Source organism: Cygnus olor, chromosome 2 (assembly GCF_009769625.2).
Source record: "Cygnus olor isolate bCygOlo1 chromosome 2, bCygOlo1.pri.v2, whole genome shotgun sequence".
In the NCBI taxonomy this organism is placed as follows: Eukaryota; Metazoa; Chordata; class Aves; order Anseriformes; family Anatidae; genus Cygnus; species Cygnus olor.
Genome location: NC_049170.1, coordinates 26,168,673 through 26,184,271, shown reverse-complemented (window position 1 = coordinate 26,184,271; position 15,599 = coordinate 26,168,673). Strand labels below are relative to the sequence as shown.

Sequence of the window (15,599 nt, the reverse complement as noted above, 5' to 3'; positions counted from 1 at the left end):
CTGAAAGGGACATACAAAGTTATGCCATCTCTTGCACTGTCTGACAGCTCTTCATGACAAGTATCAGTACTACTACCAACAACATTTATTTGTATTTTAATATAGAAGCACAAATGTGGTAGACACTATAGATACACAGATAATATACAACAACAAAAATTTCTTCTGATAAATGTTGTCTATTTGTGAAAGCCTAGATTATTAGCCATAAATCAAAAAACATTTGAAACAATTTCAACTGCAGTTGAACAATAATTACTCTTCTTTCCAGGGAGATGAACCAAGGAAGAGTTTCCTTACCTATTTTTATACTTGTGCATCATACAACTGTGGGGCTGCCATACTTTTTCTCCAAGAAATCTTCCACTGGACAAAAGATACTCACATGAATCATCACCTTTAAAATATTAAAAAAAGATTAGAATTCAGTCACATGAAAGTCACAAAGCCCCACGGCTACTAAACATAAATAAATAAATCTGACAATATTTGAAACACAAAGGAATGGAAGCAAGCAACAGCAGTAACCAAATTTAACTTACGAAAAGGTCTTGCACAATTTTTTGCAAATCGCCTTCTCCCTTATTATACCACACTTCTCTGTAAAAATATTCCTCTGTCCACAAAATGTTCATGATCCCATTTCTGCTGTTGGAAGGAAGTTGTAACCTAGCGTGGTGTTTCCACTAAAAGATGCCAATCAACTATGCTATCTACTCTCTCTATATATGAAATTTTATTATATTAAGCTGTTAATTCTTTAACATTCTACACAGAATTACCATACACTGCATATTGTACAGAACATGGAGCTCAAAAAAAAAAAGGAAAGTCTATTACTTCTTGTTTAAGATGCAGCTGTCAGCTTGGAACAGCTGAAATTACACGCTGGGTTAACAGGCAAAACAAAAAACATTTACATAAGATTTTGCTGATGATTCTGAATTGCAGCTACCATTTCCAGTCCAGAAGTTTTACACTAACTACAATTAATCACCTTGTGGGTGGTGATTTCAGGTCGCTTTTTAAAGTTCATATAAATAAAATACCTCATTTATGAAATCAGTGACTATCTCCCAGTAAACGTACCTCATTCTGCTGCCACATAAACTCAAGGCAGCTGAACACTGCTCACTGCAAGAGGAGTCGCCCTCCAACATTTTTGTCATACTTGGCCTTTCAGAGCACAACAAACAGGAAAACAGTGGTGAATGAAACACGAGTACCTGTGCTAGCTTGTGCAGAAACTCTGTGCCACAGCCCCTAATCACGCTTCCTGTCAAAAACTGACTTCCAATAAATGCAAGTCTGCTCTTTTACTCCACTGTAACCTGCAGGCACTAATTCTAAAGAAGGGAGCATTTTCTATCAACTTTTAGAGCTGCTGGAAGCCACACATAATGAGACAGGCAGACTTTCTATCTCAATTATTAAGAGAAAATCTGAAGCTTTATCTTGATCTGCGAATTAGGGTGAACAGAAAGAGACAGCAGCAGGGTGATGTCTGAGGTCTGTCGGAGTGGGAATTTATGAGGCACTGCTGACCCCATTTCAGCACACAGTCCTAAATGTAAAATATCAGTGGTACTACAGTAACATTTTCAGGAAAGAGAGACAGAGCCATGGTATCACTTATCATGTGCTTAAACAGTGTGCCCAGGTAGTCAAGAAGGCCAACGGCATCCTGGCTTGTACCAGGAACAGTGCAGCCAGCAGGACCAGGGAGGTGATCGTCCCCCTGTGCTCTGCTCTGGTGAGGCCGCACCTCGAGTGCTGTGTTCAGTTTTGGGCCCCCCACTACAAGAAGGACATCGAGGCCCTGGAGCATGTCCAGAGAAGGGCTATGAAGCTGGTGAAGGGCCTGGAACACAAGTCCTGTGAGGGGCGGCTGAGGGAACTGGGGTTGTTAGTCTGGAGAAAAGGAGGCCCAGGGGAGACCTTCTTGGTCTCTACAACTGCCTGAAAGGAAGCTGTGGGGAGCTGGGGGTCGGCCTCTTCTCACAGGTAACTAGTGATGGGACTAGAGGGAATGGCCTCAAATTGCATCAGGGGAGGTTTAGTTTGTAAATGAGGAGACATTTCTTCTCAGCAAGAGCAGTCAGGCATTGGAACAGGTTGCCCAGGGAGGTGGTGGAGTCACCATCCCCGGGGGTGTTCAAGGAAAGGCTGGACGTGGTGCTAAGGGACATGGCTTAGTGGGTGACATTGGCGGTAGGGGGCGGTTGGACCAGATGATCTTGGAGAGCTTTTCCTACCTTAATGATTCTGTGATTCCACATGGCCACAGCTCAACCAAGAAAGAAAAAGAATAAGAACAAAATAAAAGTACACTGGATAAACAAAGACTTTCTGTGCAAAATTCTGATAAGAAAACGTAGCCTATGTTACGGTGATACCATCACAGTCAAAGCTATTTAATTTTCATATGCACTGAATCAACTTTTTTATTTTTTTAGTTACGCTTAGGATAATTGCTACAATGACTTCTTATTTTCATAATTTCCCAACACTAAGAAGAAACTGTGATAATAATGTCTATATTGAAAAAAATTTACTATAAGCATTTACATTTATGGGTAAGAAAACAATCACTTGATACTTTTCATCTGTCCTGCTACTTAACTAAAGGGATCTCCCTTCCTCAGGAGTAAAATCCTGAAAACTACGCAATGCCTAGAAGCACAAGAGCAGGGGGCAGAGGCTGAACGAGGTGGGACAGCCCCTTCTGGGGGCTAACGCAACCGTCTGCTGGTACTGCAGTTTCTCAGCAGTCTGACTCTGGCCTGTTCGTATCTACAGAAATACTTTACCCTATACACTAAAGTTTAGGGTCTACGCTGACACCGTAAAGTTAAAATTATAGTTTATAATATCGCTGCTTCAACAGCAACAAAGAGCGAGATTAACAGTTGAAAAGTTTCCACTCTTGGAGTTTGAACGTTCACTGCTTACACTCAAAGCACTGGCTTTACTGAAATACAATTATTTTAATGTTTTCCACTATGTTCCATAAAAGTATATTTCCCCCATAAATATCCATGAAATTATTTAAAATATTTGGTCTGTGAAAGCAATGAATTGCTTTCTACAGCATGCATGAAGTATTAAGGAAGGCATGAATCCTCTCTTGCTTCCCCACGAAAAAGTTCAATAAAATACAGATTAATAAAACTAACAATACAAATTAATAAAATGAACCCCCATGGACATATGAGCCCTTCTCCTTAAGTAACTCCTCAAACAGGGGTGATGAAGAACACGGAAACCCGGGAGATGACAACACCAACATTTCCAATGTGCTCGAGGGAATAACTACAAGATAAAGAAGGTAGTGCCCGGCAGGCTTTGCTCTTGTCACTAGATGACACCTTCTTCTCTTCCTTCCCCAACAGCATTACCTTCCTTTGTTCCACAACTATTGAAGTTAAAAGGTTAACAATCCCTCTTCCAATCCCAGTGTCTGGCAAGAGACTTATCAGCCAGCAGAAATAAGCCTTTTAATGTGACAGGGCAAACCAGCATTAAAGAATACATGAATGATGTGAACATCTGTATTTCCAACAAATACAGACCCAGGATCACAGATCTGACCAGAAATCTCTTGCATTAACATTGGCGATGATGATTTGTAAGCTGATTCTTAGCTGCCTGCTCCTTCCCAGTCCTCCCACAAAAATAAAAGGTAAGGTTCCCATCTATGAAGCTGAAAAGCATACAGCAAAATGCTCATTTGAAGTGCAGCTGACACCCAAAACTCTTGAGTTTTCTGACTCCAAAATTCTAACTCTCTCTTACTTAGGATGTGCAAAGAATATCTCAGATGCGGAAGTACAGACAACGCACCTCACATATGCTGCTTCTTGGAGCAGAACATAAAATTAGCTTGAGGGAAGGAAGAATTGGCAGCTGAAGACATCTTCCGTCTTTATCTTCCTCTTTGAAACTCCTTCTATCCAATTTCACGAAAATCAGAACACGGGAATGTAGAACAGACTGTCTTTCAACTGCTACTCCTTGCCTCACTTACTCAACCAAATTCAGTGATGGTAACAAAATCAAGTATTGTAACATACAACTATCTAAGGCTCCTCATTGCCTTACTTCAAAATGCAACAAAACAGGCTTCTTTCCTTTCCTGGCCCTTCAATTACTTACCACTCCTAGTGCATCATCACTACTAAAAAAAGCTGGAATAACATGAAGAATTATAATAGTTTTGGAAAGTGTCTGGGTAAACATCTCAGAGTCATAGCTTTGGGTTTATGTCGGTTCTCCATGAGCAACCCACACATAACACTGCTAACATGCACGATAAACTCTTGGTCAGGCAGATTTTGAAGCATAGGAGATGTATTTTAAGATTTAAATTAAATATACACATTCAGTGATAAACTCCTAATTTTTGTCATGAAAATGTCACTTTGTCAAGTGGCCATTACTTGTCCCAGGGTACTTCCTGATTTCCCTTGAATTCACCAACAACCTCTCAAGCAAATCCTTGAGGTACCACAAATCAAATTGACACTTCATAATCACAACGCACATGCACTATCCGTGTCAAACTGATTAATTACCGAGCAGCAACAGGATGCGGTAAACTGCCAGACGCAGAGGACCACGTGCCTCTGAACACCTCAAGGAGCTCTCCGAGCATAGTGAGACCTAGGCTGTAGATGTAGGCTGATCTCAGAGATTTCCAGAAACACAGTCTCTATCACTCTCCTGTTTTTCAACCAGTACAGGTAGCTCCAGGTCAGCAACACAGGTTTTTTCTTCCAGTCGGCGCTCGTCTCACTAGTCAGCACGGTGCCGTTGCAGAGCAGATTAAAGAAAAGATCTTCTAGAAGCAGTTTATCAATGCATTTCTCCTCCTCTTCCAACCATTGCTACTTAACAAGACAGCTGCTGATCCTGCTGCCAAAATTTCTGCAGAAGTAGCTCTGAACGCAGCAGATGACGTGCAAAGCTGAATCTTTACCTACTTTTAAAATACGTTGGCATAGCTCAGATTTGCTGCATAGTTATCTTTCTAATAGAAACCACGAACTCAAGATGACTGGTTTTGCTTTTTCTTAATCACGTCAAATAAAAACCTGTTTCTGCACATTGACTTTCAAGCAACAGAATTTGTGTCTCCAACGTATTCACTTCTTTATACCACCTCATTTCTAGGAAGTTGCTTAAAAATGAAACTGTCATGAAGAATTTAAAAGCTACCAAGCTCATGTGGCTTGTGATTAGATTATGAGAACAGGTGACTTACAGTTACTACTGTTACTGCCATAAGAACCTCAACTTTGCACATGATGAAAATTACAAGATGTATCGAAGTGACATAAGAGTGAGGCATGTAAAGGAAAAGCCACCACTAATTCCACTCCCTCTGAAACCCATTAACTGACACTGAAGAAGATGCAGAGGAAAATAAAGATGGTATTCATGGTCAGACCGGCCTGGTATCCTGTCTTCCGCAGAGGCCACAAAGGATGAAGAAGAGCATACATAATATTCTTGCCTAATTTTATTCCAACTATGTTCAGTCCAGGAACTTCCTGAGCTAGAGATGATTTCTACATATTTTATAAAACCTTCAACAGATTTATTTCTGACAAAGTCACATTATCTTCTCTTCAATTTTTTATCCTTCACAGCATCCTTCTACAGGCATTTTCCATGCCCACAGCTGCTGCTCTAAGAACCACCTGCCTTTCATTATTTTACATACATGGTTTCTACTAGTTTATTCGGTCTTGTACGGGAAAGGAAAGATCACGCTCACGTCCATCATGATCTGTAGACCACTATCAATCCTTCCTAAGCCATTTGTTTTCAAGACTGAAGAATCTTAGTTTACTAACTTTTCACAGCAGAGCATGTTCCTTGTCTTCAGATCATGAGCAAAGCTTAGCAGCTCTACGCTCTGCCGGAACTGCCCACAAATGAAACTATGCTGCCTTACGGGGCTTTTACTGAAGTTGCATTCCAAACATCACACATCGTATAAAAATTAATTTTAAACATATAGAGGTAATATTTGAGGGCATGGAGGTATGCTTTCTTTCCCGACTCTAGATACTGCACATCTTACTATTTCCCCAAGCAACACAGAAAGTTTCTCAAACCCATGAGGAGCATTACTTATGTCCGAGTCTTTCTTCAGACAAAACAGTAGAATTTGAGTGGGGGGAATGGAGGAGCCTAAAACAAGATGGAAACAGCAGCCAGAACCATAAACTGGAGGTTACACACCAGTTGGTGCCTCTGGAAATGCACCTTCTTCTTAACCATTAATGAGATCTCACATAAATAAATAAATAAAATTAGTCATTCTACACAAAAACCCCAGACTGTTCTTTTTAAGATCTTCTTTTGTGTTTTTTTTTTTTAAGCTATCCTCCTAAAAATCACATTTTCAAAATCATGTTTTTCCACTGAATTTGTGAAATTTCAAATTCACACTACACACCAGGACTGACAATACCTTCTCTAAAAGGCATGCTCTCTATTTCAAAGAAATTGAAATTCTGAAATATTGAAATATATTGATAATTACTTTGATATAACTGATATAATTATTGATAATTGATTGATATTTGATATAATTATTACATTGAAATAATTTCAAAATATTGAAATATTGAAATATTGAAATATATTTCAAAGAAATTGAAATAGTGCCCAGTTGTGCACTATTATTCAAAATAAAAACGTAGTTTAAAATCTGACCATTCAATGATGATTCTAAGAATGCAAACATTTAAATAAAACATATTTCCGTTCTTACAGCTGTAAGACTGTACCTTTGAAATATGCTAATACCTGAAAAACGCACAGCCCTAACTTTACTGGATATCATGTATTTAGTCTAATTAACTTTTTGAAGAAGCTGTATGCAAGTTAAAGACAGTTTAATTCCTCCTAATTCGCTTAAAGTTTTGCAAAGAACGTAGGTGACCCCTAAATGCAATAGTCTCCCCGATCATGAATTTGACCTACCACACCTACAGTCAGACATTTTTTCATACAAGTAGCGTTCACATGAGCAAGTTTTCCTGAGAAATACAGTGAGCTGCTCCTATCTAAAATATGTATTTGCACAAGAGGCTACAGTTAGCCCAAACCATTATACGTAAACATAATCAGACAAAACAAAGAAACACTAAGTAAAGTCTTGCTCTGCCAAAGGAAAGCAGAACAAAAACAACCACTTCATAAAGCGTATGCCTATTCTTAACTTTAATTAATGCCTCATGAACTTTTCAAGATTACAGTCGGAGAAGAAAAATAGATGCCAGTCTGCATAACAGAGGTTTCTAATCTGAGCAGAATAAACTAGGCTAACTACAGCATCCGATTGTCACAAATGAAATCTTAGAATTACAGGCACACTACGAACACACAAAATCTAAATATTAATTCTTTCACTCCTACTTTGGAGCAGAGTACTGCAGAGTGAGAAGAAGGAGTATGTATGAAAGGAGCAGTCTTTACATGCCTTTACCAATTTCAGAATGTCTTCCTCCACAAAACAATAAGGAAATAAATAAAAAATCCAGTTTAAAAACAACTACCATCTTGTAAAGAAGCTTAACATGCCCTTGCTTGTCCCACAGAAAGGATTAATTACTGACCAACCTTCTTTGTGGGTAGCATTCCCTGTCTGGTTATACACATTATTTGTGATTTTCTCCCTTTGGCTGAATTGTCCAAAAAATGTCTCTCTCGTTTTCTCTGTTAATCAGGAAGGTGCTGTTTCAACTAATGTACAAACTTTAATACCCGAAGAAACTGATAACCTAAAGATCCAACTTCTTGGGGGAAAAAAGCAAAACAAAACAAAACAAACAAAAAAAAACACCGTATAAGCTACCTCCCACAAAACTGATTTCACCAATTGTTACTTATACTCAGCTCTCTTTCATTTCCTCCATATTCCCAGGCATCTACAGAAAAGCAACAGTATACACACACGTTTAATTCATTATTAATTTCTTTGACGCACTGTAGCAGAACATATGTTCACATGAAAGTTTGTCTTTCTGCTCTCCTCTTCCTGACAGCAGCCAACGACAGATGCTCAAAGACCCTGTAAAAAAGCACGGCAAGTAGCGATCCCTCCCCTGGCACGGCCCAGCCTCTCTTCTAAAAACGGCAGCAGGTTTGCAGCCACCACCTGATTCACTTTCCACAAATCGGTATAACCCTTTTGGGGAGGGTTTATAGTATGAAATCTTGGCAGCATGCTTCGAGATGTACTTATGTCTTGTGTGGAAAGAGTGCTTCATTCTGATTGTTTTGAAAGGTACTACCTGCTAATTTTGTTTTTCACTTGGTTCTTTTCGTGTTATGAAACAAATCACAATTAATTTACCTTCCCCATATAATTCAGAATATTAGAAACCATTATCAGCTTACTCATTTTCCATCCAGGCTACAAAACTTTCATGTTTCATTACTGCCATTTCAGTCTTCTGATCATTTGCATGGCTTTTTTGTGTATGTTTTCAATTTCTATTATACCTTTACTAAAAGGTGGTGACCAGCACCACAGACAATTAGCAAGACACAGGTTAGCTTTAGCTACACGGTATCACATTGAAATCTTCTGTTTTTTCATGAATTTGCTGAACGTCAGATGTTCAAGATCACTGAAGGGTTGAAAAATTCTCTCTCAACCACCTCCGCTTCTACCTACCCCAAAAACTTTTGTATCTGCTATAAATGCCCAACCCTCCTTTTCTAAACCATTTATGTGCTTTGAATGCTATCTGCTCAAAGAGACCAAACTGGATAGCTCTGTATTCTCTGTTGTTTCTTTCTTAAACAGTTATTAGTCAATGAGAAAACCTCTCACCCTATAATAGCTTAAAGAAACTAAAAGCTCTAGGTGAATGAACTTCCTGAAATCTTTGTGAAAATCCATACCGACTGTATCAACTTATATAAAGGCCTGTAGACCGCTATCTTTTTTCAATTTGTGACTCAACAGCCTTATTAGGTCTCCCATCATGTATTACATTTATGCGTAGTGTGCCTTCCTGTTAATTTGCTTAATATGGAAGTCCTCGTTTTCTTAGGTCACTCTAGAATTCCCCCTTTAAAAAAAAAAAAAAAAAGTATCATGTTTTGCACCCTCCTTCCATCTACTTTTGAGACTGACTTAAGCCACAGGGTACAGAGCACAACAAGCAAGCTTAGTTTTGTCACATCTGAGCTCCTTTAGCTGTCAGTACATACTTCAATGTCTCGCAACTTAGCGCTCTTCAGTTTATTAGCTTTACTGACGTGAGCTGGAGGGTGAATCTTGAGAGCTGTATCCATAAAGGCTCCCTAGCCGCCTTCCCTATTTCCACAATGAGCTGTTTCAGCCTTGTCTTCCTTGAACAGGGGTCAGGAGCGTTACGATACAATGACACCAGTTGTCCTGCAACAGAACCGTAGCCAGCTGTCTTCAGATAAACTTTTTGATTTAAGCAGAGAAACATGCTCCATTTCTTCAGAACCAGGAAAGGATGTCCGGCAACAGCTCTCATGTTATTTGCAGAGCTCACCAAGTTGTCAGCTGTGGCACCACCACCACCCAAAGCGCAGAAACCCAGCACCTCCCTACCCACCTCGTCCCACTCACCGCTTCTCCACAACCCCTAACGACACGTAAAACCCAAAAGGCATCGCCACCTTCACCAAAAAGAGGTATACAGAACCTTACACCATTTAACATTTTAATGGCCGTAACTGCTAGGTAAAGGCTATTAATCTTCATATAGAGGAACGCAGCATGGAAGAAGCTGCTCTGTCCCCTGCAACTTCACCTCCACCAGCTCAGCCGCCACACACACACAGACAAGGCCCCAGCATTTCGGAGCACAACCCTCGCATCCCCACGGGTCCCATGCCCGACCCGGAGGTGCTGGCCCAGCCTGCGGCAAGCCCGGGGGGGCCGCCCGGTGCTCCCCCGCTCCGGGACAGGACCCGTTCCTGCCCCGACCCCCTGCCCGCATGGCCATCGCTCCCCACCGGTCCCCGGCGGTCCCCGCGGCCGCCCCCTCACCTCGGTACCGGCGGGAGGCGGCGTGGCAGGCGGTGAGGAGCAGGACGGCGCCCAGCGCCAGCGCCTTGGCGCTCCTCACGCTGAAGTAGTAGTTGATCTCCCGCTTGCCCAGGGTGTAGGCCAGGGCCGCCATCTTGGCTCCTCCATGACAACAGTGCGCGGCCGAGCGGGCGGGCGGGCGCGACGGGGCAGCACTGGGGCCCCGCGGGCGGCCGAGGCAGTCCCCGCCGCCGGCTGCCACCGTCCTCACCGGCACGGCGGAGAAGAGCCCGAACCCCCGCCGCCGCCGGGGCGGAGCTGCCGCTCTCCTCCTCCTCCTCCTCCTCCTCCTCCTCCTCCTCCCGGTGTCGCCGCTTCCCCTCCTCGTCCAGCGGGCGGCCCCGGTTCTCGGCTCCCCGCCCCGCGGCGCCGGGGCTGCCTCAGCCCGCAGCGGGGCTCTGAGCCGTGCCGCGGTGTGTGGCTACCCGACGATTTATTTAATTTTATTTTATTTTTTGTAGTTGCCCGCCTCTCCTCTCTTAGCTTGTGTCAGGACGTTCGGTTATCCGCAGATAACGCTGCGCAGGGAAGCTGACGCGGTTCAGATCTACCAGTTTCACGAGGGAAAGAGGAGTGTGTTGTGAGGGGAATGCTGAAATCTTACACACCCGTGTGCCTCCACAGTGAGCTACCTCAGTCATACCTGGAAAAAGATGCCAGGGAGCAGGTCAAGTCCTGAAACAGGGCTGCGGTGAGGCCTCCTGCGCAACCTGCAGCCACAGAAGCTGCGGTTACACAGCACGGAGTGACCAAAGTTAGGAGGAACAGAAATAGAAACTCGGGAAAGCATTCAGTACATGTCTGCAAAAATGCTGGGAATAAACATGGAGCAGTCATCGGGCCTCAGGTTCATGATGAAGTACTGCACTCAGCTGGTTTTGACAGTTACTGTCTCATCTCAGAACCCTTGCCATTAGCACTGGCTAAAAAAAAGTTACTGGAAATGTTTGTTTATTATTATTATTATTAGTTTGTTTTTGTTCTGTTTGTTTTGACTGAGCATGTAAATATTGATGATGAAATACTGGGATTTTGAACAGCGACAAGTACGGTTTTCATTTCACCATCCTTCCATTTTCCTGTCATCCTCCAAATGCTATTCTGGAAATTTTGCAGCTTCATAATTCATAATTGGTAATACATGAAAAAATTGGAAAAGAAAGCAGAATTAATGCTATATGGAGAACAAAACAAAACAAAACAAAAACATGAAATTAAACAATTAAAACCAGGACGTCTACACACTGCAAGCAAAATTTTATTTTCAAGTCTTACCTGAAGAACAGAAGAACTTCAAGCATCATGCGAACATAAGTTAATGCACATACAAGATTTGAGTTCTAACTATTCTTTGAGTGGGCACTGTTAGTATATACTCAATGTATATGCCATTTCCACCCACCCAATACTATCTGCCAGCATGTAATTTATATTTTTTTCTGTTCAACTCAGTCTGTTACTTCATTTAGTTTCTGAGCCATATTTTAAAATATTATATACGCATTACTATTTTAGAATGCTCAGATTTATTCTCTCAGGGAGAGAGGAAAAAAAGGGTACCAGGTAAACTCCCAAGTGGACAGATACTATCAAGCTGGTGATGGTATGGATCCTTTTACTCCACAAATGAAAAATTCCAATTTGTGTATTATTTTTTTGGTCATGCAACATTCAAAAAGCCACGTTTTCAAAGCTTTCTTACTGTGAGTAAACCTTATTATTTCTTAAAATATTATTCTTAGTTTTAGCTTTCCTTGTTCTCATTGTTTCACATACATTTAAGTGGCAGATGCAAGCATTTTAGACTTCAATAAGCAATTTAATCTTTTTAACAGCGTCTGTAACTTTTTGCATCGTTACCCAATGATTCTTAACAGTCTTACGATGTGCATCATTCCCTGCTGTCATCTAGGTCCACAGATATTCTTCTTCATTTATTTTCGTAATATTTTTCATGTTCAAATAGACCTTTCATCCAACCAAACCATAGGTACTTCAGCCTTTGTCTTTTTTTGGTATAACTGTGTTAAGTTTCCTGGCTGTATTGTAAATCTGCATGGTGCTCTTGTTACGGTGAGTGCAGCTTCTCAACATGCTTCAGTCAGCCCCACTGCTAAAAGCAACGTAGATGCAGAAAGCACAGAGTTCAACTGGAGCTCCCAGAGCGCTAGCTCATCTTTTCATTTAGGGTCGCTGCAATGCCTGAACAGGGAGATTTAATTTTTTCTCCCCAAATTAAAAAAGAATTCATCTCTTACTGCACGATTGTCTCTCTGGAGAATTTCACCGATCTGCAATTCAATTAGCTTCTTATGAAAGAACAGCAGAAATTAGAAAGGTAACAAAATAAACATGCTTTTGTTTATAAATATCTCAGAAGATCACAGCAGACAGGAATAGAAACTCTGTCCCACGGCCTTTTGAGGGCTGTTTCAGATTGGCCACTGGCCCCTGAATGTAAAATGGCAGTCCTCACCTGCTCTAAAATACTAACACTTTCTTCATTGATGCCCCAAAACCCTGCTTGTGGATTACGTCTCCATTATTTTAAGACTGTACCAATGAATACTGAGACTATTGAAGGTTAAATGTCTTCATTAAGTCTATCCACCTGTTTATATTAACTATTGAAGTGCATTTAAGCAAAACATCTGCTTTTGCTTCATTGTTCCTTTGTAGATGTTGTTTGACAAGAGTAATCTTCATTTCAGTCAGAAGCTCTTGGCTAAAGTGCCATGACTTCAAAGTGGTTTGCGTGACTGCAGTTTTTCTTCTTACAGGTACCTCCCTTGCTTCTCACAAGCTAGTTGGATTTGGAATCATTGCATATAATTCACACCAAACCCACTGTATATAAAAGGCGTGATTCAAGAGGCTAATTAGGGGTTGCTAACTACCCCATGAAACAGACTCCAGACATGAATTATCTAGAAGAAGCTTTATAATTTCCATTATACACCTACTTTATTTTCCTGTCTGCTGATAAATTTAGTATGCTGGAAGTGAACCAGAAGTATGCTAGCTCTTCTTAGTCAAACCTCATCTTTTGTTTTTCAGATGCTTAGCGCTGGCTTCCTGCTTGTTCTGGTGGAAGCATCCAGTGTCGTCACAGGGAGGGTAAGACCTGGAGCAGTCATGGAGAAAAGACTCAGAAACTGAGCAGCAATTCATTTGAGAGCCAGAGGAGGTGTGACACTGCTCCGTAGATTGGGTAATGACTGTGAATATGGAGAGTGAACAGCCACAGGAGAGATTCCATATTTCTGTTTTCTACAGATGTAGAAGCTTTGGCTTAACTGAATTTGTTATTTTAATAAGAGGCTGTGGTGTTATGTGTGGTCACTAATGACAGAAGCTAAAAATGTTACTGTGGTTTACCACAGCACTATTTCCCCTATGTGTCAATATAATAAAACAATCAGGAGAGATGAAGTTCATCTCACCTAGCTCCAGCCACTTAGAAAGAATCAATCAGTTTTAAACTCATTATCTGAAATCCCGCTGTAGGAGTGGTGGAAGAAAGTCACCAGTTACTTGTAGATTAGAATATGGTCGATGACTTACTATTAGGAATGACTGCCCTCTGTTGAATTTAGATAATTAGTTTACACTGAACAGATGTCATTTACACAGTTGTAATCTAGGTGAGATAATTCTTACCTTACTGCTTCCTGTTTTGCTTGGCAGGCTCAGTGCTAATGGAAGAAGAACTCCGTGCTGCAGGTTGAAACGGGCATGCGCAGATGGGTTTGCTGATGAGCTTAGCTCCCAGAAGATCTCGTTCTTTTGATTCTCCTGTTTTCAGCATTACAGCCAAGTGTGGCTTCTAGAGAGAGCTGCTGTCCTCAGTCAGTCACAGGGCAATCCCAAGGATCTGAGGCATGTAAAAATAGATAAAGTGGCTATATATTATTGAGAGGTGGTATTTAAATGTTCTCCCATATGATATTTTTGCTTCAGAGTTTTTACCTGTTTATAGGAGTGGAGTTAATTTGCACAATTTTTTATAGCAAGTAATATAGACAAGGAAGAAGAATTATAACACACCTTTAGATATAAGTATCATGTATCATTCTAGGAATGCACCACTTGCTACATAGTAACTGGAAGATCCCGTATGTTACCTTATAGATTAAGAGTTGAATAATCAATCAGTAGGATCTGCCATGCTCCAAACTATATCAGATTTTAATTTAATTTGTGCATCACTGTCAGTTTGCTCTGCTCTTGTTGTAAGTCCAGAAACAAAGCTGTATCTCCAACAGATTTCTGGGAAGAGTAATACTTTCAGAAGTGCAACTTTTCCTTCAGCAGCTTTTGTGTACTTGCTGAATGACAACATCAAACATTTTAATTACTGAGTTTTCAACCTTGTAACAGCAATCAATCCTTCCATAAGCACCCAGCTTCCATGTGGCACGTGAATGCATGGTAGCCATCTATTGCAAATATTTGGTTACATTGATGAAAAGGGAGTACAAAGAATAACAAGACTTGTTCAATCAGGCAGCATACCCCGAGTACTGTCTCAACCAAATGCTGAAACTGATACACCACCAGCCTCATAAGATCTTGGAATTCTATCACAAAATACTGCTTTTATAGATTTCTAATTTTATAAAACTCATAAAGTTCCTCAATAGTCTGCACTACATGGAAGCTGATACTAAGTCAAGTAGTTTTGAAATCACATGCAAAAAGGATATATTTAGCTTTATAACTAAGAGAGAAATGCATCTGCAAGTCTATAACATGAGGATTAATTATGTTTCATTTCAGGTTTCAGTGGATCTGAAATAGAAGTAGATTGGAGGGATGGAGACAGGGAATGGAAATAGGCGAATTTCAAATCTTTGAGTCATTTCTCCTCTTCCATTAAGGACAGTCAAGAGGATGCACCTTTCTGCAGCATGGAATGTGGTCATCACCAAGCTATGCAGGCTTGAGATCAGATGGGAACTCTGCATGCAAATCAATTTTAATTTCAGCTGCGTAGATTCTTATCCTCAAAGCCTTGTATTCATCACTATAATGGGTTCAGAATTTTCAATTTATATGAGTTTCTTGGTAGGAGGTACTATTTTACTCTTCTATTTTCTCCTTCTCTTTTCTTGAGTCTTATTTCAGAGAAAATGGCAGTCACTTAGCTCATTGTCAAGCTGAATTGTTCTTTTTTCATCAATGTTTCATTTTCACATTGTTGTTCTTCCTGGTTCCCCCTTGTGCTCCCAGATGTGTCTCTGTAAAATTCAGAATTTTGTATAATTATGGGGCAGTCTTTGGAAGCCTATGCAGCTACTGTCCAAGCTGTGTCATGTTTGGGGACCATTAGAACATTTTCTTCTGGCTGCTAGCAGTACAGATGTCATCCTGTAATCACCACATTCTCTTTAAAACAGAGAGAGAGAGTATCATTTCCAGCTCTATCAGGGTAATCTCTAATAAAAATAATTAACACTAATCATCATTAACATTCTGTACAGTGCATTAGTAGTCTGTTTGATACTGG

General features: G+C 40.7%; 1 protein-coding gene and 1 long non-coding RNA gene across 3 annotated transcripts in view; one reads left to right on the top strand and one right to left on the bottom strand.

The window, feature by feature from the left end:
• Positions 1-11,300, bottom strand: part of CASD1 (CAS1 domain containing 1) — a 33,230-nt gene extending 21,930 nt beyond the window's left edge. The window contains exons 1-2 of one of the 2 annotated variants that reach the window (XM_040549606.1): positions 10,052-11,300; positions 301-397 (exon numbers count right to left, since the gene is read on the bottom strand). In XM_040549606.1, the coding sequence (XP_040405540.1) occupies positions 301-397; positions 10,052-10,184 (230 nt within the window). In that variant the 5' untranslated portion in view covers positions 10,185-11,300. The remainder of the gene's footprint in view (positions 1-300; positions 398-10,051) is intronic. The other variant, XM_040549607.1, reaches the window with a different exon arrangement.
• On the top strand, positions 10,381-13,966 carry LOC121066198. The gene is made up of 3 exons (XR_005817567.1): positions 10,381-10,503; positions 13,148-13,301; positions 13,778-13,966. It is a non-coding gene; the product is annotated as an uncharacterized LOC121066198 (long non-coding RNA).
• Positions 13,967-15,599: the final 1,633 nt, after the last annotated feature.